We start from the raw sequence: 25,873 nt of genomic DNA, 5'->3' as shown, positions 1-25,873 counted from the left end.
ATCGTTTTTCCCCTTGATTCTAGTACTCCACATATCGTTTTTCCCCTTGATTCTAGTACTCCACATATCGTTTTTCCCCTTGATTCTAGTACTCCACATATCGTTTTTCCCCCTATTGATTCTAGTATCCACATATCGTTTTTCCCATGATTTCTAGTACTCCACTATGTTTTCCCCTTGATTCTAAGTACTTTCCACATATCTGTTTTTCCCCATTGATTCTAGTTACTCCAACAATATCCGTTTTTTCCCCGCTTGATTTTTCCTTAGTAGCAAGTATCGTCTTTCCCTTGACCTTAGTACTCCACGTATTGTCTTTCCACTTAATTCTAGTACTCCACGTATCGTCTTTCCCCTTAATTTTAGTACTCCACGTAGCGTCTTTCCCCTCAATTTTAGTACTCCACGTTTTGTCTTTCCCCTTAATTTTAGTACTCCACGTAGCGTCTTTCCCCTCAATTTTAGTACTCCACGTATCGTCTTTTCCCTTAATTTTAGTACTCCACGTATCGTCTTTCCTCTTAATTCTAGTACTGCACGTATCGTCTTTTCCCTTAATTTTAGTACTCCACGTATCGTCTTCCCTCTTAATTCTAGTACTGCACGTATCGTCTTTTCCCTTAATTTTATAGTACTCCACGTATCATCCCACCTTACTAATTGTTACATCTTCATGTCTTCACTCCAAACAATTCCGAAATACGTATCCTTCTTAAGCAGATGATATTCGCTAGTTTTCTCAAGATTTCTCGTTACGCTATTTGTTCTCATTTCTTCGTTTCCTGCCTCTTTGATCCCCAGTACTCCACATATAGTGCACTAGCAATAAGTTTTTTTTTTTTTTCATCCTAATAACTTCAGCTCTCTCTCTCTCTCTCTCTCTCTCTCTCTCTCTCTCTCTCTCTCTCTCTCTCTCTCTCTCTCTCTCTCTCATAAACCTCGCGTACACATTTGTATGTACATAACAGACTATGGTTAACAAGTACAGATAATGCACAAGTGTTTGTTTCTTAATTCGCTATTCCCAGTCCTAACATACTAATATATACTAATTTCTCTGGTGAAATGCTTGATGTTATGGTGTGCCCGTTTCTTTGGTGGGTCTAGAGCAGTGGTCTTCAATCTGTGGGCCATGGCCCACTAGTGGCTATGGGCTGATTATCAGGTGGGCTATGAAAAAAAGTAATGTAGAATTTATACTTAAATGAACAATATATATGAAAAATAAAAATAGAATAATTGTTTTCTTTTATCCGGACCTATAATTATGAATAAACAGAATATGGAAAAATATGGAAATATTCATATTTTGAATGTATAAAAATTAAATTCAATTTCAATACACTAGTTAATTTTTAGATCTTAAAAATTGCCGTGAAAAGACTCAGATCATATTTGCATTTATTGAATTAATGAAAACCTATATTTTGAAATTGTGGTAATAACATGTAGTAAAATACCAGTTCCAGGAACTATACGTTTTATTATGAACTTATCAGTTCCTATTCTAAATCTGAACTAGAGGGTATTTGGAGATATCTAAAGTAGGCCATGACTTCGAAAAGGTTGAAGATCACTGGTCTAGAGTGTAGACCATACAAGGGAGGGTATTGCTCTTCCATCTTAGCCAGTGGACCAGAGTAGAAAATAACCAGGTTCTCAGGCAGGAGAGAGAGCTAATTATATACTAACAGGTGAATGGAACAGAACGACAGTGAATGATTTTCCCAAAAAGAAAAGCTTTTTATGTCTTACGTGCTTTCGTCGTTTTACTGAAGTCATCTTTGAAATGGCGCATGGTGTTGTTTAGGTCTTGGACTGCTCCAACTAGGACGGAGAATCCTTCCTTTATTGAATCTGTCAGTTGTTGTGCAGAAGTTCCTGTGCCTGTTCAGTTTGGAAATAGGTTAGGATGTTGAGTGATGCAGGGAAATTTCATTGCTGGTAAAATGTAAAGCATTATAGTCCACACAACTTAATTACTTTTATGTCGAAGAGGAGCCTTGAGTATCACCAAAAGCATGGTTGCTGGGAAATTCGTTTTAAAACTTAAAAGACTTTAGATGGTTATCTTTTCGTTGCTTGATGGGAAATTATGTATGATGAAACAGTAGGTTATTTAAATTTTTCCGAGATTTTTGTAATTTTTTTTTCCCTCGACAATGTCGGAAGTGATTTTTTTTCAAGAAATTTTTTCTCTTATATTCTAAAGGCATTCATAGTATTCATAAATTTGAAATGAATGTTGAAAGCACAATTTCATCCTAAAATTGGGAAATGTAATCTTTTTTGTGAGAAAAAATAGTGCAACTCATTGCCTTCTGATATGGAATTTTCCGATCTTCTAATACTCTTTAGAGAAAGTTAGATTTTAGCAAACTAATTTCATTTGCCTTTTAGAGTGCTGTTGATTAAAAGTCTTTTTTTTTTTTATTTGATTTTGAATTATTTAGAATCTGAGACCTTATATATTCTATGAAATTTTAATGGAAAGATAAAAGAAACAACAGAGAAAGATTAGACAGAGCACAGCAGATCTATTTTCATACGATTGTACCTCCATCCTAACTGATAATGATATTTATTATGCAATTCTTTGCTTTGTTCATAAAAGTGGTTGGGTTGATGAAAGGCTGGTTAATGTCCGAAAATGACCAGCAGAAAGTAGTGAACGCTCATTGCATTGCAGAAAATGTGACGTTAGTTTGGTGAAGCATATGGCCAGGGCCATCATTGTTTGGAAAGGTGATTTTCTAGCCTGTAAGTTAATGATGATGTCTCCTGTTGGCAGAATGACTTTTATGAAATTGTGCTGAGTACTTTGTGATCATTTTGGCTCATTAGAGGAACGGATTTTGTGCTGCAATCCACATCGTTTGGAAATGAGACCATATTAATTTAAGATTATCGCTCTCTCACTGGGGAACGACGGTGATCAACAGAGCAGATTTTGTTTACCTAAACAGCGTTGATTTGCTGTGACTGTGACCATGTTTTTCATAACTTCTGCTAGCCTTCGTATGGCACTTGCGTTATCTTCAGCTTGCTGTTGTAGTCTTGTGGAGGGTTCTTCATCTGCAGTCCCACCCAGGAAAACACTGGTTTCTTCTTCAGGACTTTCTGGCTCTGGTAAAGCAGATCCCATGGTGACTCCGAATATCATGCAGATGCTCATGGAGAGCATGAATAGGCGGATTACGTGATGTGCAGTCATCTGTTTTATTAAAAAAAATGTTAAATGATGGAATTGACAGTAATGTACTTGATATACAAGGAAATTAATATAAATAGCTGATATATAAGTAATGTTTAGAAAAGTTCACAGCAAACATTTGAGCATTTCTTAATATTTTATTGTTTGCATGTTCCGTAGAACTCAGGAATTACATATAGAATTGTTTCGTAAATTTGGTAACTTCTTATTCCTAGATGACACATGTACTATTATGTCACTGATTATTGCATTGGCTGTTGTTCTGCAGAACAGCAGACACACACAATAATGATCAGGTAAAATATCACAAGGGAAATATTAATCTATGGACAAAGGAAAGATTCGGTCCACATAATTATAAAAAAAGAATTCCATGCTAATTGATGTTGAAAAAGAGAGAGAGAGAGAGAGAGAGAGAGAGAGGAGAGAGAGAGAGAGAGGTTAACTTTCAAAAACACTTGACTGTCAAGGGTAATATACTTGTCAACACCATTAGGCCACTTATATTCCAGATGTCAATCCCCTTTCTTTGAGTAGTCAAGGTATTAACAAGATATTGGTAGCCCTCTACCCGGATCCCGTTTGTTCTGATCACCAGCCAAATTCAGTGGCTTGTAGAAGATGGCAAACCCAGAAGTCAGTTTTTCCTGGTAGATGAAGTATGTGGGGAGTGGCGATCAGTGATAGACCTATCGGCCCTGAAAGAGTTCCTGGAACAGCCCCCTTCTTCATGGAGACTACCCCAGTCAGTTCTGGCACATTTAAGAGAGTGGGACTACATGATCTCGGTGAACCTGCAGGATGCCCACCTCCACATGGCCCAATTCACCCCTCCCCCAGGAAGTACCTCTGCTTCATCACCATGGGGGTGACACGCCAGTCCAGGGCTGTCTGCTTCAGCTTTATACAACAGCACAAAAAGTCTTCACAAGAGCCTTCCAATTGGTCTCCTGGCTAACACTCATGACTACTCAGTCCCAAACCTTAGATTTGAAGGTTTAAGGTTTCTCGATCCCCTCCCTGAAGGTTTTCGTCAGTGAGAGGACTAAAGCAGTATCTGAGAAGGACGTCATCACTGAGCTCCAGGTGTAAGTGGCTCTTCATCAGCGTGGGAAAAACAAAGTAGATATCTAACAACACCATCTTCTGACTGAGGTGGTTCATCACAGTGGCCCACAACTCTGAGAAAAGATAAAAGCTTATGACATTTGGGCCATTGCCCCTTCTGAAAGTGTAGTTCACAAATCCCTAGGACTGTACATCCTGGCCCCCATAGTCATGGCCCAGCTGGTCGTCCAAGGTGAGAGTCCCACCCGCTTCTAAGGCTAAGGCCCCACCGGATCCGTCGCGGCGCGTCGCGTGCGTCCAACACGGCTATCCGTCTACGAGCGTCTCCGTCTTCTGCGCGTGTGGCCCAACCAGACAAACGAGTGACGGTTATAAGACGGACAATTCAAACTTCACCAGTACTTGCCGTTTTGAAGGGAGAGCGCAAGGTTTTCCTCCGACTCGGTGCTGTCAACCAAATTAGAGGCGTTGAACAGTAGGAAAATCTGGACTTATGACATAACTTTAGATGAGGAAAGAGTGAATATGCCAAACTCTTTCATAAGTTACGATAACGTCCAGACAAGTTTTTTTAAAATATTGTCGGATGCCGTGGAAAACCTTTGACTTAATTCACGAGGGCATTATATCTCGAATATCAAAATTTGATAACAATTACAGAAGATCCGTATCAACGTAAGAAACTTGTAGTAACTCTGAGGGAAGGATTACTGATTTCGAAATTAAAATTGCACTTTATTTTGTTTAATACAAAAATTAAGATACGTAGAATTGTGTGTGAACTGAACACTTTGATACAGGAACTTCTGAAACAAAGATATTTACATAAATGTATCCATTAGAATATAATAAAAAAAAATACTTTAATCCCTTATCATAACCACAAATCATCACATTTGATTATAAGTCAAAGTTGGGCCGGTGGTTCAAATGCAGGTGTTGTAGGTCTACACAATTTCTTCCTTCATGCGGACCCCAGCTCGGAGACGCACGTCCACGTGCGGCTAAAAACAAAATGTTTTGTTCCTTGTGCGTCTAGTCCGGTAACGCACCTGACGCCACGCACGCTCATGCGCCGTGTGGGGCCACTCGTGTTTGAACTATGACAGTTGATCGAAACGCACAAAACGCGTAGCCGTGTTGGACGCACGCGACGCGCCGCGCCGGATTCGGTGGGGCCTTAGGCTAAGGCCCCACCGAATCCGTCGCGGCGCGTCACGTGCGTCCAACACGGGTACGCGTTTTGTGCGTTTCGATCAACTGTCATAGTTCAAACACGAGTGGCCCCACACGGCGCATGAGCGTGCGTGGCGTCAGGTGCGTTACCGGACTAGACGCGCAAGGAACAAAACGTTTTGTTTTTAGCCGCGCGTGGACGTGCGTCTCCGAGCTGGGGTCCGCATGAAGGAAGAAATTGTGGTAGACCTACAACACCTGCATTTGAACCACCTGCCCAATTTTGAGTTATAATCAAATGTGATGATTTGTGGTTATGATAAAGTATTTTTTTTATTATATTCTAATGGATACATTTATGTAAATATCTTTGTTTCAGAAGTTCCTGTATCAAAGTGTTCAGTTCACACACAATTCTACGTATCTTAATTTTTGTATTAAACAAAATAAAGTGCAATTTTAATTTCGAAATCAGTAATCCTTCCCTCAGAGTTACTACAAGTTTCTTACGTTGATACGGATCTTCTGTAATTGGTATCAAATTTTGATATTCGAGATATAATGTTCTCGTGAATTAAGTCAAAGGTTTTCGGCGGCATCCGACAATATTAAAAAAAAACTTGTCTGGACGCTATCGTAACTAATGAAAGAGTTTTGCATATTCTCCACTCTTTCCTCATCTAAAGTTATGCCATAAGTCCAGATTTTCCTACTGTTCAACGCCTCTAATTTGGTTGACAGCACCGAGTCAGAGGAAAACCTCGCGCTCTCCCTTCATAACGGCAAGTACTGCTGAAGTTTGAATTGTCCGTCTTATAACCGTCACTCGTGTGTCTGGTTGGGCCACACGCGCAGAAGACGGAGACGCTCGTAGACGGATAGTCGTGTTGGACGCACGCGACGCGCCGCGACGGATTCGGTGGGGCCTTAGCCTTAGCCTAATGGGGGTGGACGAGCTCCGCCACAGGGACTCCAGGGTACTAGCCAAGACGTTGAGAAGGACTGGTGAATACAGGACTATATGTCATTAGTTGGCTAGTGCCTCGCCCTGTGACCTGAATGCCATAGCTAGTGTCTCCATTCATGAATGCGTTTGTTTGTATTCCTGTGGGATCATATGAACATTTTTAAAGGTAATTTGTATCTCCCACAGGATACAAACCTATACTTTTATAAGGGTAGATTTTACCCACCTCAGCCGCTCCCCTGGAAATCAATCTATCCCCAGCAAGTAGGGTACACTGGCTGCAGAATCTTCTACACTTCACACGTGGTGGAAGACAGTCCAGAGAAGTTCAGAATTTTATATGTGAGTATTACGCAAAAGGTTTATTCTTGGCTTCAGATTAAAATCCAGTAGAAAAAAATAATGGAACAATACGCTGAAGACAAAATAAGTAATATCTGAGACCAATATACTTTGCATTAGAATATAAAATGTAAAAAGAGGAAGAGAAGCATGTTCCTTCTGAGGCAGTTCAGTGCTTCTTTCTGTGCCACCCAATCAAAAAGAGGGAAGGAGAGGGAAAGGCAAGTAGGCACAGGCACCTTGAGACAGGTTCACTGGCCTTCTTATGCCTTCTAGTGGAAGAGGCGAAAACCCTCCGCCTTGAGACTGCGAGTGTGAGCCCGTATTTTAGAATAGAATTTCTTCCCCCTTTGTTAATAGCCATGAAAGCAAATTCTTATCAAAGAGAAGCATAGTTAAAAATTGAGCCGTATAGATAAAGTGGCTAAGTTTGAAGATAAAAGAATTCTCCGTTTCTGGAGTTCGAAGATTTTATGTTGACGCTAACTAATTCAGAAAAGAAATAGAGAACAATGTAAAACAGGAACAAGGAATTGATATATAGGATATATATATATATAATATATATATAATATAGATATATAATAGATTATAGATATTCTATATCCCCTATCAATATAATATAGGATATATAATATATCATATATATATATATATATATATATATATATATATATATATAGATATATATATATAGATATATTTTCCCTATATATATATATATAATTTTTTAAGTATGTATTTATGTATATAGCCTCAGCCATATTCGTACATGCGTTCGTACACTGATGAGAATTACATTCTCTGGTACTTAGGCAGAATGAATGAAGGTATTTTGTTAGGAAAAGGGAACCACAGGTTGAAGTACATTTCCGTGAGGGCCTGTTGGCAATTAACCGGATGTATGGCATTTATTTTTTATCAGGTAAATTTTTGATCTTGTGCTTCCCAAAGTACGGGCAAAGAGGACGGCTTTGGTTAGGTTGGCAAACGAACTTTATAGTATATTGGGTTTCTTCATATCACAGTTGCCTAATTGCTGATATGAATTGCATAGTATTGAAGAGTGAAAATGAACTTCCTGTGGCTATTCGCACAAATTTTTTTCCCATTCGACGATGTGATAGTTAATAGGTAAAATAAATGGGACCACTTTTAGAAACACGTAGTATATCCGGCTGAAGTGATCCTCTCCAATATTCGCCCCCAGCAAAAGAATGAGGTGTGATCATATTCCAGGAGAAAAATGGTTGGGCGTTAATCAGGTTTTTCATGAGAGAGGGCCCCCCCCCCCCCCCCCCCCCCCCCCCCCCCCCCCCCCCCCCCCCCCCCCCCCCCCCCCCCCCCCCCCCCCCCCCCACACACACACACACACACACACACACACACACACACACACATGGAAGTGAGCTCATTCACGGCGTTCCCATTCCATTGGAAAATTTTAGAATGTATTCCAAATGTTACCATTCCGTAGGGGGTTAGTGCCGTCAGTGCACCTCATGTGGTGCACTGTAGGCGTTATTTTAGGTTCTTTGCAGCTTGCCTTCGGCCCCTAGCTGCAACCCATGGCGTTCCTTTGACTGTACCTTTATTCATAATCTCTTTCTTCCATCTTTCCACCCTCTCCTACTAAGTGTTGATTCATAGTGCAACTCCTGTTACACCTTTCAAACCTTTTACGGTCAGTTTCCCTTTCAGCGCTGAATGACCTCTTAGGTTCCCAGTGCTTGGCCTTTGGCCTAAATTCTATATTCAGTCAGCCAGATGATGCCATACTGTGTGAAGGGGCATACCCGTTGCTGAATAACCACTGTTTCCATGCAACGTAAAAACACCATACAGACAAACAAACCTAAAAAACATAGAGTTTGTGTATTTAAGGTTATTACGTATTGTTTATTTAGGTACCTAAATATAAAAGAAAAGTTATGTCCCTTTTCGGTATTCAGTAGTAAGCTGTACACCCATAAATGAAGCGATAATGTCTGCCAAATTCTTGTAAGAATACTTTATTAATATCTTAGTAAATGTTTTATCTATTATAAAGGGATAAACACAGCAAGAATTGATTTAATCAACAAATATATAAAAAATACATAGAAATCTGGGAAAGGCTGCTCTGACGTGATGCTGATATTTTTGTAATAAGTTGAAAGGGTTTCAATGGAAAGAGCTCAATGTAATGTTGTGCAAAGCTTCTTGGGATTATTTTGTCGTAGCAGGTCCTAGTAGGTCTTCGTTGACAACCAAAACAAGTTATGTTGCTCATCTTTTCTTCGGTTAAAATCAAACTAATCGGTGATAAATAAGTTTTGGTGTCGTTTTTTTGTAAGTTTTTAGCTTGTAAGCATTCCTCTCAACTGCTCCTGATGAATGGGGCAAAGCCAATAAATGTAGCGCGAAGTGAGATCATTTGTAAAATACCTGTTCCCATGCAACGCTTTCTTTACTTACCGAAAGCCAAAATTCAAGAGGGTTTTCGTATTTTTGACATTGTCACATGAAATAGGAAATCTATTCACTCAACATTAGAATGGTCAAAATAAGCTTCACGCGTGAGTTAAACGTACTTGGAAAATAAATTAATTAAACGCTTGACGGAATATTCTCTCACTGCAGCTGTATCGCAAACATCCGAAAATATGAAATATTTGCAAATCTGACTAGATGGTTCAGTATTTAGATTTATATATCCACCTCTGAAGTCTGCATTCTAGCTGAAATGCTGAAATAATATCCTGATTAACCAGAGTATTTTCATCCTGGCCGTCAAAATACCATTCGTTCTTATGAAATTTGAAGGGACTGATACAGTTTATTCTGAAGAGATCAGGGGTTGAAGTAAGAAAAGTTCTATTAATGTAATTTCCAAGGAGGGTTTTTATAGAATCGGAAGATATTAGCATAAGCGTTATGTCATACATTCTGACTATGAAATTCTTAGTTCTTCGTATTGATGAAGGGTGAAATGTTACTTGAAAAAGAAAAATGCAACTTGGAGAGGTTGATTCCAAGCATCAAGATTTTGATATGCAGTATCCCAGTTGATTAAAATTTGTTTTATCTGCCTCCTTCCAATTCGGTCTTTAAAATTTACGACTTAGCGTTAAAACACATAATTTTATAGTGAATGAAACACCGTACGGATATTTTACTGGACATGAAAGTTTAGATAATTCTGGTCTTTGATAAGCTTAAATAAAAAAAAAATATACGTGATACAGTAGGCTTGTGGAAGAGGACCTGTTTTCTTTACAATAAAGTTACCCTTGGAAACTTTGGCCTCCGTTTTCTTCCAGTTTCACCTCGAGATCCTTGTACTTTATATCCTTCATTTTCTGAATCTATTCATTTTGCTGTCCACCCACTCTAACACCAACAATTTCACCCATGACTGTAAAATATGCAGGCCTACAGCATGCAAAGAAAGCTCTCAGTTGGCAAAATTGTAAAGATCTGAGACTTGACAAGAACGAAACATGATTGAAACTTCAAGGTCCTAACGTTTCTTACAAACCAACATCATTTTTTCTCAGTCTCCCTGTTGCTATATCACATAGAGTGGTAACAGTCATAAAAAAGCAAGTTTTATTGTATTTGCGAATATTTTTGTACGGAAAGGAAGTCTAAATATAGTTGCTGTCGTTCATGACAATAAACTACAACTCCGAAAGGTCAGTTTTATTTCTGATGGGTGCATTGTAAAAACTACTTTCGTATCAAGTCATGTACACAAAATTATACCTATACTTTATTTTATTGCAACATTAAGTCCAATTTTCTTTCCAAGTCTTTTATTGACATTAGTAAACGGGCGCGTTTGGTTAGTGTTTGCTCTATAGCAGAATATAAAAAACGGCATGGATGTGCAAAAATGGAGGATGTTTTTTCTGTCCGGCAGTATGTCTGTGATGCTTGACCTTGCCAATGCAACTGCTCTTGCATGTTTGAAGGGATTTAAGTGAAGCAGACCGTGATGCTTACAACAGATGTGCTTGAAGGGAGAGCGTCTCTCTTCGTCTTGTCTTCCAAACGAAGTCTTCACACTTCCCTTTCCATCGCAACTTCTCCTCCCACACTGTTCAAAGGTTTTTCAGTCGAATTCAGAACAGAGGTGGACAAGAATGGAGACCATCAGTCTGCCTGATTGTCGATCGAGAAATGTGTGTCTCCTGCTTGACATAGATATTCATGTAGTGTGATCATCCATCTGTCTGTCAAGTGTTACTGCTACAGTTACCCATGTCATGGCAACTCCTGCGAAGTCGAAGTGATTTCAGTCAAAATATTTGACAGAGACCATGTGTCTGTTGGTGCAACTGTCACGCGCATCTTTTGATCACAGCTCCTATTTGTGTGAGATCGCAACCCTTACATGCGTGATGTAAATTGTTATTGCAACTTTACATGTGTGAGATGATTTGTTACTCTACATGTGTGAGATGCTTTGTTATTGCAACTCTTACATGTGTGAGAAATATTGTTATCGCAACTCTTATGTGTATATGTGTGATATAAATTGTTATCACAACTCTTCCTTGTGTGAGATATATTGTTATCGCAACCCTTACATTTGTGATATAAATTGTTATCGCAGCTCTTACATGTGTGAGATATATTGTTATCATCGGAACTCGTGCATGTGTGGGATATATTGTTATCGCAACCCTTACATGTGTGATATAAATTGTTATCGCAGCTCTTACATGCGTGATATAAATTGCTATTGCAACTTTACATGTGTGAGATGTTTTGTTATTGCAACTATTACATGTGTGAGAAATATTGTTATCGCAACCCTTACGTGTGTGATATAAATTGTTATCGCAACTCCTCCTTATGTGAGATATTGTTATTGCACCCTTAAATGTTTGATATAAATTGTTATCGCAGCCTCTTACATGCGTGATATCAAATTTGCTATTGAACGTTACATGTGTGAGTGTTTGTTATTGCAACTATTACATGTGTGAGAAATATTGTTATCGCAACCCTTACGTGTGTGATATAAATTGTTATCGCAACTCTTCCTTATGTGAGATATGTTGTTATTGCAGCCCTTACATGTGTGATATAGATTGTTATCGCTGCTCTTACATGTGTGAGATATATTGTTATCATCGGAACTCTTGCATGTGTGAGAAGTTTTGTTATCGCAACTCTTACATGTGTGATATAAATTGTTATTGGAATTCTTACATGTGTGAGAAATTTGGTTATTGCACTTCTTACATGTGGGAAAAATACTGTTATCGCAACTCTTACATTGTTAGGTGTATTGTTATTGCCACTCTTACATGTGAGAATTATTGTTATCGCAATTCTTACGTGTGAGAAATACTGTTATCGCAACTCTTACATGTGTGATATAAATTTTTATCGCAACTTTTACATGTGTTAGGTATATTGTTATCGAACCTCTTACATGTGTGAGGTACATTGTTATCGCAACCCTTACGTGTAAGATATATTGATATCGCAACTCTAACTTGTGAAAGACGAATGGTTATTGCAGCTCTTACATGTGGGATACCTTTGGTTATAGCAAGCCCTATGTGCGTGAAGGGTTTCATTTAAATTTTTTTATCGGCCAGTTTTCCTACCCTTTCAGTAGAGGTTTGTGACTGTTGACCCATTCCTATGTGCGTGATTTCCCATAGGTAGTTGTGTCATTTAACAGATCCAGAGCTTTTTTCTGATGTCTGGTGAGAGAGGTTTTTTTTACGTTTGTTTCTATTAAGAAGACAGTGAGGACCCATAGTGAGAAGTAAGGTATTTAAAGAAAGTCCCCTTTCTTCCAAGATTCAACTTGCTCAAGGCTCTAAATAACCGTGAAACTGGTCGATGTACTATTCGGTTCAGTGGTAGTCATATGGCTTTTGTTGCTTTGGAGTTGTAGATACCACTCAACTTTTTCTCACTAATTAGATACCCAACTTTTTCCACTAATAATTTTGAATTTAATATCACTGGAATGTAACCTTAAAGTTGCGTTAACGTGTCCTTACCTAGGCAGACATACCCAAGTTATTCATAGTGTATTAGGGAAAAGAAGACCTATGTTGATGTCGAAGGTCTTTGGGTGACTTAGACAGTAATTTGCAATCGTAATGATATGATTATTCGAAGAACGATTCTACGGAAAAAAATATTGGAATCAACATGACTCGTTGGATGCCAAAGAGAATTACAAGTCACTGGCTAATTATGTTATGATTTTGTTTCATGCCATGGCAGCTGAAGGCTCCACAAAGAGCTCCACAAAGAAAGTATAATATAGAATAAGGATTATAAAATAAATAAAAAAAATTTCCGTACATAATAATAACATCATGTAAAACACATTTAGAGACACTATTTTCTTACCGTGATAAAAACAACTTTTTTGCGTATACCATGTATGCTGTGCGTGAATCCGGACAGGAAAATTCTTTTAGTCCGAGATTTGAAAATGCATGTAAAACTGTATTTTACCGGGGCACGGAAACGAGAAAATAACTTTATTTCAAGAAACTCGAGCAGGGTTACGTCGAGTTCAAAGAATTTTCTCTAGACAAGATTAAGAGAGAAGGATTATCGCTCAACTTTTCAGTTGAACAGCTCCGAAGAAGAAGAAGAACTCTCAGAAGACTGGGGGTGACCTATGAACAATTTGTTGTATATCATTAATGATCACCTCATGTTTGCCGTATCTCCGAGAGGGGTGCTCACCGAGAGAGAGAGAGAGAGAGAGAATATGCAAACTTCATCTATGTAAGGCTCGTATTTGGCAAGAATGTTCTTATTTTTGTATTTGGAATCTCGTTAAAATATTTCTTGTTGATAAATTGTACATGGCCTCAAAGATTTAGAATCATGAACGTTGTCGTCTTTTATTTATTTTTTATTTTTTATAGAATCTTCTGAAAAAGAGCCGGGAGAATATTTTGTGATATCAAATAGTGTATATTAGGCGTAGCCTTCATTAAAATAACGACATTATTGCTGATACAAAATTGAAATGAATACCGACGTAAAACTGAAGCAAGTTTGAGAAGTAAGTGCCATTTTGTATGTGGTGTAATTAAATGAGCTGCGTTATTTTCATCGGGAAAGTCTATAAGCGAAGAAACAAAATGCATCTGCGTGATGAGGAAAAAGTTTTGATCCACTAGTGTGTAACAAATGCCCTCTACAACAGGCAAGTATCTGTACAAGCGCCGCGTATAGAGGGGACCCTTTCCATATGCTTATCGTCAACTGTTCAGAAAACAGTAAGGCTCTTTCACTAGGTCTGACGCCATGTGTGTGTGTGTGTGTGCGTGAAGCATTGGGAATTATTCCAACCAATGCGGCCCCCCTCACCCCAATCTTGGGCCAGACACAAGGCTCCTTTCATTAAGACGCTCGCTGGTGCCACAAGAGTTATTGGCATTTCGTTTTCGGCGTTCGCTTGTTGTTTGGCCGCTACACACGAAGTAGTTTTGATCAAAGAAATTGTTTGAATTAAAATGTAGGTATTTGACATCCAAGAGTTTGAAAACGAGGTTAAACCAGGAACAGTTCATAAAACACGTTAAGGGCAAAGCAACTCGTATAGTTTGGAAAGAATTATGTTTTATTACATATATGGGTAAGGATCCCAAGCCAAAACACATTTTAAACGTGCCAACGTCCAGTTCTGTTTGATGTACTTTGTTTAATCCATCTTACAAATGCTATTTATCCCTGACACACAGGAGATATATATATATATATATATATATATATATATATATATATATATATATATATATATATATATATATATATATAACAAAATGAAGTGGTGAATTAAAATCGGTAGGGAGTATTTGAGGGATTTGGTGGATAGGACGAACGAACAAAAACATTAAATGGAGAAATGTTGAATTTTCAGTGTTGTCTAAGAAAAAAAAACTATGTAGTTTGCAATGCAGTTGCAGAAATAAACTAATCATGTAACGGTTTCCAGAATTTGATTAAGATAGGTACAGACGCAGTGAAAGGCATAGAGATGTTAAATATTTGGGGGCTATTTCCAATCTATTAAGCCAAGTAAACAGTTTTGTTTGGAGATAAATTTAGACAGATAACTCAGTGAGCAAAAGTATCTTAAAAGTGGTCCAGTCACCTTCATAATTTTCCTCTTGTTCACGCTCACAAACTTTCTAATCTTACAAACAAATTTTATCTCTTTCCCTGGTCTCTGCAATTTCTCATCGCTAACCGAAATCAAAACTGCATCGACTATTAACATTAAGCATTCCACACTCTAATAATCCATTTCCTTATCTAAAAACTTTGCATCTACATACATTGCCCATTTAACGTCCATTTCTGCACGCTTGAATCACTCCATCCATAAAGATATCAAAGAAGTACGTGGAGACTTGATACATCCAACATACCACTTTGACACAACGCCAGTTCCCCTCCTGTCAACTTCTTCGAGCACCCTTGGCGTTATCATGAAAACTGTCAATTACTCTTTCAACAAGTTACAGTCTCGGTACCTTCACACTGTATCGTTTACTAGTTCTGTCAAGTTGTTTCCTTCCTTACACACACGACTCTATCCCTTGTAAACCCACGCTGTTCTTCATCGATCAATACTTTCGTCGTATGTTTGACTTTCCCAACCAATAATTTACTGTACTTCCATCATTTACTCTTGACATTTTTAGTGTATGCTATATGTTATGCTCCCATTGTTCTTACAGTCCCCTGTATAATCTTTACCCATGTCAAAATGGAACATTATTCCTGTTTTCCCTATCATAAATTACTTGTTCGCTATGGTAATCAACTCAATTGTAGTTTCGCCATGATGCAGCATACCACACGTCATTCCATCAACTCCCAGTCTTCAGTAAACCGCCTTACATCCTTAAGTCACTTCTATAAACATTTTCAAATGTACACTTTTCTTTCATTATTCGCTTTACCTTCCTTCTATCAGCAACTTTCAACAATCTTCAAACAACTCGCTCAGTCGATATGGAACTGTTTTATCGTTAGAGAGCATCCCTCCAATTGCATCATTTATTCGACCTTATCTTTAGACAGCATCCCTTCATTAGCATAATATATTCTGCATTATCTTTAGACAGCATCCTTCCATTTGCATCATTTATTCTGCATTATCTTTAGACAGCATCCCTCCATTTGCATAATTTATTCTGCATTTTCTTTAGACAGCATCTCTCCGTTAGCATAATTTATTTTGCATTATCTTTAGACAGCATCCCTCCATTTGCAAACCATTTTAATTTAGCTGCATTAAATCTTTTTCGACAGCATCCCTTTCCATTTGCATCATTTGTTCTGCTTATCCCTTTAGACAGGCCACTCCCTCCATTTGCATAATTTATTCTTGCATTATTTCTATTTAACGCTCCCTCCATTTGCATTAGTTTATTTCTGCCATTATCCTTTTAACAGCATCCCTCCATTTGCCCCATTTATTCTGCAATCTGCCATTAATCTTTAGACAGCATCCTCCATCATCATATGCATTCTGCCGTTATCTTTAGGCAGCATCCCTCCTTTGCATTTCATTTATTCTTCTGCAATTAATCTTTAGACAGCCTCATTCCATTGCATCATTTGTTCGCCTTTCCCTTAGACAGCCATCCCTTCCATCGCATAATTTATTTGTGCATTATTCTTTTAGACAAGGCATCCCTCCATTTGCATCATTTAGTTCTGCATTATCTTTAGACAGCATAACCTCCTTATTTTGCGATCACATTTGATTCTGCTATTATCTTTAGACAGCATCCCTCCATTTTGCATCAGTTTATTCTTTCATTTCTTTAGACAGCATCCCTCCCTTGCGATCATTTATTCTGCATGACTTTAGACAGCATCCCTCCATTTCATAATTTTATTGTGCATTATCTTTAGACAGGCATCCCTCCATTTGCATAATTTATTCTGCATTATCTTTAGAAAGCATCCCTCCGTTTGCATCATTAATTCTGCCCATTATCCTTTATTTACAGCGTCCTCCATTTGCATAATTATTTATTGCTGCATTATCTTTAGACAGCATCCCCTCCATTTGTATCATTTATTCTGCATTATCCTTTGGACAAACTACCCACCGTTTGCATAAATTATTCTGCATTATCTTTAGACAGCATCCCTCCATTTGCATCATTTATTCTGCATTATCTTTAGACAGCATCCCTCCATTTGCATCATTTATTCTGCATTATTTTTAGACAGCATCCCCCCGTCTGGATAATTTATTCTGCATTATCTTTAGACAGCATCCCTCCATTTGCATCATTTATTCTGCATTATCTTTTAACAGCTTCCCTCCATTTGCAATATTTATTCGGCATTATCTTTAGATAGCATCCCCCCCATTACATATTTATTTCTTGCATTTATCTTTAGACGCATCCCTCCATTTTACCATCATTTATTCTGCATTATCTAAGATCAGCATTTTTTCCCTCCATTACCATCACTTCTTTGTTCCTTTTTTGCATTTATCTAGACCACCTTTTCCCTTCCATTTTTTGCATCATTTATTCAGTATTATCTTTAGACTGCATCCTTCCATTTTGCAATCAATTTATTCTTTTCTTTGCATTATCTTTAGTACAGCATCCCCCCATTAGCATTCATTTATTCTGGCATTATCTTTAGCCGCATTCCCGCCATTTGCATAATTTTATTCTGCAGTTATCTTGAGACAGCATCCTTTCCGTTTGCATAATTTATTCTGCATTATCTTTTAACACAGCAGCCCTCCATTACCATCATTTATTCTGCATTAGCTTTAGAAACAGCCATCCCATTCCATTTGGCATCATTTATTCGGTTATTATCTTTTAGAACAGCATCCCTCCATTTGCATCATTTTATTCTGGCATTATGCTTTAGACAGCATCCCCCCATTTAGCATCCCCCCATTTATTCTGCATTATCTTTAGACAGTAGTCTTTTCATTCCATTTGCACTAATTTAAATTCTGCATTTATCTTGAAACAGCATCCTTCCCTTTTGCCATAATTTATTCTTTGCATTATCTTTAGACAGCATTCCCTTTTTCCATTAGCTAATTTATTATGCATTTATCTTTGAAACAGCATCCCTCCATAGCCATAATTTATTCCCTTTGCATTATCTTTTAGTTTTATTACTGCATTATCTTTAGACAGCAATCCCTCCATTTAGCATAATTTATTCTGCATTACTTTATTCTGCATCTCTTTAGACGCATCCCTCCCTTAGTGGCATAATTTATTCTGCATTATTTTGAACAGCATCCCCATTAGCCATAATTTATTCCGCATTATCTAGTTAATTCTGCATTATTCCTTTAGACAGCATCCCTTCATAGCATAATTTATCTGCATTATCTTAGACAGTATCCCTCCATTAGCATAATTTATTCTGGCATTATCTTTAGAACAGCATCCCTCCATTAGGCATAATTTAGTCTGCAATTTATCTGACACAGATCCCTCCATTAAATTAATTATTCTTGCATTTATCTTTAGGTGATTCTTACATTATCTTTAGACAGCATCCCTCCATTTGCATAATTTATTCTGCATTATCTTTAGACAGCATCCCCTCCATTAGCATAATTTTATTCTGCATTATTTATCCTCATTTATCTTTAGACAGCATCTCCATTTGCATGCATTTATTCTGCATTATCTTTAGACAGCATCCCTCCATTAGATCATTTATTCTTCATTATCTTTAGACAGCCATTCCCTCCATTTGCAATTTAATTTTTTTGCATTATCTTTAAGACAGCATCACTCCATTTGCTCATTATTCTGCATTATCTTTAGACAGCATTCCCTCCCTTTGCATCATTTAATTTTCATTTTCTTTAGACAGCATCCCTCCATTTGCAATCATTTATTGTGCATTATCTTTAGACAGCATCCTCCATTATGGCCCCAAAGAATTTTAATTTTTTGCATTTAAATCCCTTTAGAAACAAGCATCCCCCTCCCCTCCATTTGCATCAAGTTTTATTGTGGCATTTTATTTTAAGACCAAGGCATCCCCATCCCATTTAGGCATAAATTTTAATTTATTCTGCATTATCCTTTTAACACAAGCAAGCCCCCCCTCCCCCATGCCATTTGGCATCATTTTATGTCCCTTGCATTATCTTTTTATTTAAGAACAGGGGGCATTCCCTCCGAATTTTTGCATCCATTTTTTTTTCCCTGCATTATTTCTTTTTAAGACTAGCATCCCCCCGTTTGGATAACTTTAATGTTTCTGCAATTATAAAAAAATTTTTTAGACAGTTATCCCTCCCATTTGGCAAAATTGCATTTATTCTGCCGATTTAAAATCTTTTTGACAAGCTTCCCCCATTTGCCAAATTAGAAAATTTATTCGGCATTATCTTTAGATAGCATCCCTCCATTACCATCATTTATTCTGCATTATCTTTAGACAGCATCCCTCCATTACCATAATTTATTCTGCATTATCTTTAGACAGCATCCCTCCATTTGCATCATTTATTCTGCATTATCTTTAGACAGCATCCCTCCATTTGCATAATTTATTCTGCATTATCTTTAGACAGCATCCCTCCATTTGCATAATTTATTCTGCATTATCTTTAGACAGCATCCCTCCATTAGCATCATTTATTCTGCATTATCTTTAGACAGCATCCCTCCATTTGCATAATTTATTCGGCATTATCTTTAGATAGCATCCCTCCATTTGCATCATTTATTCTGCATTATCTTTAGACAGCATCCCTCCATTTGCATAATTTATTCTGCATTATCTTTAGATAGCATCCCTCCATTTGCATCATTTATTCTGCATTATCTTTAGTCATCATCCCTCCATTTGCATCATTTATTCGGCATTATCTTTAGACAGCATCCCTCCATTTGCATCATTTATTCTGCATTATCTTGAAACAACATCCTTCCCTTTGCATAATTTATTCTGCATTATCTTTAGACAGCATCCCTCCATTAGCATAATTTATTCTGCATTATCTTTGAACAGCGTCCCTCCATTAGCATAATTTATTCTGCATTATCTTTAGTTATTCTGCATTATCTTTAGACAGCATCCCTCCATTAGCATCATTTATTCTGCATTATCTTTAGACAGCATCCCTCCATTTGCATAATTTATTCGGCATTATCTTTAGATAGCATCCCTCCATTTGCATCATTTATTCTGCATTATCTTTAGACAGCATCCCTCCATTTGCATAATTTATTCTGCATTATCTTTAGATAGCATCCCTCCATTTGCATCATTTATTCTGCATTATTTTTAGACAGCATCCCTCCATTTGCATAATTTATTCTGCATTATCTTTAGATAGCATCCCTCCATTTGCATCATTTATTCTGCATTATCTTTAGTCATCATCCCTCCATTTGCATTATTTATTCCGCAGAGATCTGGGAGAGAGATCGGATTTGTTTGCAGGATTAGAAAGTTGAAAGTGAACGTGAACAAGAGGAAAATTATGAAGGTAACTGGATGCTAGTGATGGATTACAGTGAATAGTAAGGAAGGTGGAAGAAGAGTTTATGGAAGCGAAAGTTGGAGAGTATGGCTGGATCGTGGAGCGATCCTGCCTCATGTGAGGAAAATGTGGATTGTGTAGTGCCAGTGAAAGAACCAAAAGGTTGGAACTTTTGCGATACATTGTTGTCTAGTCATATCTGGAGTAAAAAGGATGGAATAAGTATGACAAAGTATATCCAAAGGAGGGCGGTGGTGCTCGCGCATGGTAACACTGCATCCCGGGGTTTAAATAGTTATGCTATGAGTAAGTTTTAGGTCAATAAAAGGACATCTTGGTGTACATTTCCAACTGAAAAGTGTTTTAATAATTTACTGTATGCGAATTACACCGTTAATATTCGAAGTAGGATATTATTTAAAGCCCGGGACGCAGTGTTACCATGCGCAAACACCACAGGCGGATGGACAGATGGAAAAAAACAGAGTATAGTGTTTTTAACTATTTAGATAATTTAATTTTAAATCGTTTTGAAAATATATGAACATGAATGAAATTGCTCAATTAATGTGTAAGTTTTTAATAATTCACTGTATCTTCATTGTCATGAATAAGGTCGAAGGTCCATACATTCATTCCGAATCGGCATGGGTCCCATGAAGTAGCAAGTGATCCTGGCTCCTAGCTAACCGTAGCAGGGCAGTATGTTATAGGCACTTCGACACAAATCAGAAAGTATTAAATGACAAGGACTGAGATAGATTGTTATTTTCCGAAGTAGTATTCATATAACTGTTATGCTAATTATTGCTGTAATAGTTCTTAACTGCTTTTGCTGTTAACTATCATAATTATTGTTTGCTTTCTGTATATACCATTTCTCAGTATTCAGTACTGAATTGTATCTTGTACCGTGAGGTTTGGATAATAAATACCAAGAGGAACCGCTGTTTGTCAAACCATGACTGGTGCCAGCAAGTCAGAATCCATGCCTACCGAACATAACGCTGTTGCAAAGGAGATTATGCTGAGTGTGTCTTTTGGGGATGATGCATCTTCAATATCTTGGCAGTCCTTTTCATCGCATTTCTCTTTAGTCAAGCAAGCAAACTTACTACGAGGAGTACCGTCTTGGCGCAACGCAGGATATCGGACCCTCATGCTGAGATTACAATTTAGGGGACCAACAGCCAACTATGTGGAACAACAGGCGTTACAGGACCCTGAGTGGGGTAAGGACGATGTTGCAATTATGGACAGACTTGCGCAGCGTATTCTCATGGCAGATGCAATTGAAGTAAGGATTCTGAGGTTTGAGGAATCTATACAGTTGCAGGGTGAGAGTCTGAGTGATTATATGACTCGTTTGCAACTGTTGGCAGGTCAAGCATTTGCTAAAGAACCAGCTGATATTGTACGGAAGCGTGTTGTATGGCGATTTCTCTCGGGGTTGCACGATGCAGATGTTCGATCCCAATTGATTAGAGAGAAGTGGATGGAGTCAGAGGAGACTGCCAAGTCGTATGATGAGGTGGTGAAAATTGCATTGACAGCGTTGTCTACTAAACGAGCAACTAAAGCAACAGGACCTAAGAATCCCAGTGTCCATGTGAATCAAATTGAGGGTACGTCCAATGTTTGTTTGATGGAGGACACACCGGAAACTATGGAGGTTGCAACTGTACGAGGAAATGCTGGATCATGGGGCAGCAAGAAGAGGGAATCCTATTCTTCTCGTAAATTTAAGTGCTACTATTGTAAAACGACACATGTGGGTGGATGGAAAGCATGTGCACGAAGGAGAGATGAAAATCCTGCTTGGCACCCTCCCCAGGTTCAAAGAAGAAATTTTCAGCGAGGACTGCTCCACACGGGAGCTTGGAGCAGTCTGTACAAATGAATTCTACTTCCGCTTTCCAACACACTGTGGCTTTGGTGCAGCCAAAGGTGTAGGGTCAAATGAGATATCGGCATGTGCTCTCCAGCCGAGCAGCAACTCGGGTATTGAAAAGTATTACAAATTACGTTACTGTGGAGATGATGAAAACTAAGTATAATGCTATGGTGGACACCGGAAGTGATTATTCTTTAGTTTCTGAGGATATCTTGAATGATGCTCAGAAATCTCTTGTCAGCTCGAGTAATATTACAGCTTGCAGAGCGAGCAGTGAAGAACTTCAAATTGAGGGAGAAATTCTGATGGATGTAAAGCTAGGCAAAACCATAGTGAGACAACATAGGTTCATTGTGGTATCTAAACTTGTTACTAGAGTGATACTTGGGGGATGGACTTTGTGGATAAACTTGGCACAGTCACTCTAGATTTGACAAAAGGGAGGTTGCGAGTGGATTCAATAAATTTATCATTGCCATTGAATACTGGGGAAAGGACACAATCACATAAATCATGCTCTGATGGAGTGGTGAAGCTCATTGTTAGAGCTGAGAATGCAGTTGTGATACCTCCTAGGACAGAATTATTTATATGCTGCTCAGCTGATGGGATGGTTCCAGATGAGCAGTATCTGTAGTATCTCCGATGCCCTGAGGGTTCTCCTGTTGCCCCTCCTAATTGCTGCATCCAAGGTTCAATCAAGAAGAAAATGTATGTGAGAGTTGCAAATGTATCGGATAAACACAAAACTGTGCAGAGTGGAGAGGAGGTTGGGGAACTAGAGCCCAGTGTGGTAGGATACGATGGCAACCATAGCCTTTTAAGTTCAATTCAGGGGAAAAGAGGAAATTTCATCGTTGGAGAGTCGCTTACTTTTGAGCAGAAAGAGGAAATGGACAAGGTACTTCATGAGTTCAAGAATGTTTTCTGTAATGGAGGCCCACTGTCGCTGGTACAGGTAGGGGTGGAGCACACAATCAGAGTTAACCCAGATTCAGCACCAATAGCAAATAGACCGCGGCGGTTGTCACTTGCTTTGGAGGCAGAAGTCAAGAAGGAGCTAAGCAAACTTCAGGATATGGGTGTAATAAAGAAATCATGTAGCCCTTGGGCAGCTTCTATTGTTTGCGCTCGTCGAGCTGATGGAAGCCTTCGGTTGGCTATTGATTATAAGGGATTAAATAGTGTGTTCCAGCCAGCAACATTGCATCCAATTCCTGTGGTTGAGGATCTTCTTGATAGACTTGGTCAGGCAAAATACTTTTCTGTGCTTGATGCAAAGTCTGGATACCATCAGATGCCTCTTCGGAAGGAGGATTGTGAGGTCTTGGCCTTTGTAGTCCCATGGGGGCAGTTTGTCTGAAAGTGGCAGGTTATACGTTTCAATGGATGATGGCTACAATACTCAGTGATTGCAACTATACGGATGCATTGTGTTATCTCAACGACATACTGGTCTGGGGTTCAACATGGAAAGAACACATAGCAAGGCTCAGAAATATGTTGAGCAGGATTCGTGATGCTGGTCTTGTGCTAGCCTCGAATAAGTGTAAATTTGGGGTGCGTGAAGTGGAGTATCTGGGTTCCGTGGTTGGTGATGACATGCTTCGCATTAGTGAGCAAAGAGTTCATCAACTGAGGGATCTTCCTAGGCCTTTGACTGTCAGGCAGTTGCGTCAAGCCATTGGGGCATTTTCTTATGTGCAAAAATGGATTCCAGGGATGTCACAGACTGTTAAACCCCTGTATGAGGCTTTGGAAAAAAAACCACACCAAAAATTCCTTTGGTCGGTCGAGATGGTTGAGGCTTTTGAGAGGCTTAAAAACCAGGTAGCAAATGCTGTGGCACTCCATCTTCTTGACTATAGTAAACAGTTCGTTTTGATTACTGATGCAAGTGATGTTGGAGCAGGAGCAATGTTAGCCAACAAGTCAGCATCCAAGGAACTGTTACCAATTGCCTTTTACCACCATACATTCTCCAAATCTGAGCAGAGGTATTCAACGACGCAAAAGGAATTACTGGCGGTTATCCTGGCAATAAAGAGGTTTCAGATGTACCTCTCCTCTGCACCGTTTGATCTGATAACGGACCATCAGGCATTAAGATGGCTAAACACCCTGGATATTAGAGAAGAGAGAGGACATCGAGGGAGATGGATTGAAACAATTCAGCAGTTTGACATAAATCCAATTCATAAAAGTGGTCGCAGTGCTGTGATGTCCATGGCTGATTATCTGTCAAGAGTTGGTGCTGATGGAAATCTGGTATCGCATATTGCAAGTATAGCAGTAGGATCGTCTCAGCAGTGGGCCACGGCATTTGTGGATCCCAATGAAATGTTAGAAAAACAGCATTGCGATGAAGGGATCAGGGAAGTAGCGAACTTTATGAAAAATACGAGTTCACCGGGATGTGTCTCAGAGGAGAATGAGCTTGCCAAATATGGTAACCATTTAGGTATTACTAACAATGGAATTCTGTGTTATATAAATTATAAAGGAAGACGCTCACAAGAATATCCCTATGGCGTAAAAGAAGAGTGGCTACCTGCAATACCTAAAGTTATGAGACTGCACTTCAAATGATTCATGACAGTCCAATGAGTGGTCACATGGGAAAGAGCTCGGAAGAGTATCTGGTGGCCTCGCATGAAGGCAGATGTCCATACACATGTCAGTAAATGTGAAGCATGTGGGAGTAACAAAAGATCGAAGCATCCAGGGAAGGCCCTTTTTCAGAACCGCGAGCTCCTGGAATACATGAATGAACAGGTGCAAGTTGATTTCATGGGTCCGTTTTCCCATTTCATCATCACATCCATTTCGTTATATCCTTCAAATGCAAGACATTTTGACTCGCTATGTTGTTTTGGTACCTCTTGAGGATTGTTCAACAAAAACAACAGTGGATACTCTAGTTGAAAGATGGATTTGCATGTTTGGGGTGCCGCATGTCATAACGTCGGATAGAGGATCACATTTTACGGCTGAAATCTTCAAGGAAGTGTGTAACCTGTTTGGAATTAAGCAGGATTTTGGTTTTCCTTACCATCCAAGAAGTCAGGCCCAGGTAGAATGTCAAAATCAATTATTAGACAACGTTCGTTGCATGTGCCACAATAATATGGATCTTTGGCCTGAAATGATACCCAGGGTACAGTTCTCTCATAATACAGCTGTAAATACTACGACTACATTTACTCCACATGAGCTCGTCTATGGGACTCCGGCTCGACGTCCAGAGGAGATTCTAAAAAAGGAAACATGCAAAGATGAGGATTATCAACCGAACTCTTTGGATAATGCAGCAATCGCAGAAAGATTTGTGAGAAAGTAGATAAAATTGAGAAAACTATTAAGGTCGCACGGAACAAGACTGCAATGGCACAACAGATTAGGAATAACCAGCTGAAGTCTTACGGCAAAGCTTTCAAAATTGGAGATTTGGTTCGATTGAAGTTATCGACAGCTGAGAGACGCCGTTGAGGAGGTGGTAAACTTGCACCATATCTTTCGAAGAAATATAGTTATAGAAATACTTCGTGGTGGCTGGACGTATAGATTAACCCCAGCAGAGACTATAACTGACGAAGTAAAAATAAGACATTTTGACGAACTGGAGCAGGCCCCTGTAAGCAAATATTCATGGGAAACCGCATTGGCTGATCATTCAGATGAAGTCATCAGAATAGAGTCAGGGATTGGAAGTAATTC

The 25,873-nt window shown here is 38.7% G+C and overlaps 2 protein-coding genes across 2 annotated transcripts in view; one reads left to right on the top strand and one right to left on the bottom strand.

The window, feature by feature from the left end:
• LOC135221806 (uncharacterized) overlaps window positions 1-25,873 on the top strand; it is a 938,326-nt gene that overhangs the window by 193,330 nt on the left and 719,123 nt on the right. The window lies entirely within an intron of this gene.
• Window positions 1-25,873, bottom strand: part of LOC135221805 (C-type lectin domain family 4 member E-like) — a 48,790-nt gene that overhangs the window by 17,940 nt on the left and 4,977 nt on the right. Inside the window, exons 2-3 of the mRNA XM_064259678.1 lie at window positions 2,959-3,214; window positions 1,756-1,887 (exon numbers count right to left, since the gene is read on the bottom strand). Coding sequence (XP_064115748.1) covers window positions 1,756-1,887; window positions 2,959-3,214 — 388 coding nt within the window. The remainder of the gene's footprint in view (window positions 1-1,755; window positions 1,888-2,958; window positions 3,215-25,873) is intronic.

The sequence above is a fragment of the Macrobrachium nipponense genome, chromosome 3 (genome assembly GCF_015104395.2).
Source record: "Macrobrachium nipponense isolate FS-2020 chromosome 3, ASM1510439v2, whole genome shotgun sequence".
Classification (NCBI taxonomy): domain Eukaryota; kingdom Metazoa; phylum Arthropoda; class Malacostraca; order Decapoda; family Palaemonidae; genus Macrobrachium; species Macrobrachium nipponense.
The sequence above is the reverse complement of the archived record's forward strand: the minus strand, read 5'-3'. Positions and strand labels throughout refer to the sequence as shown.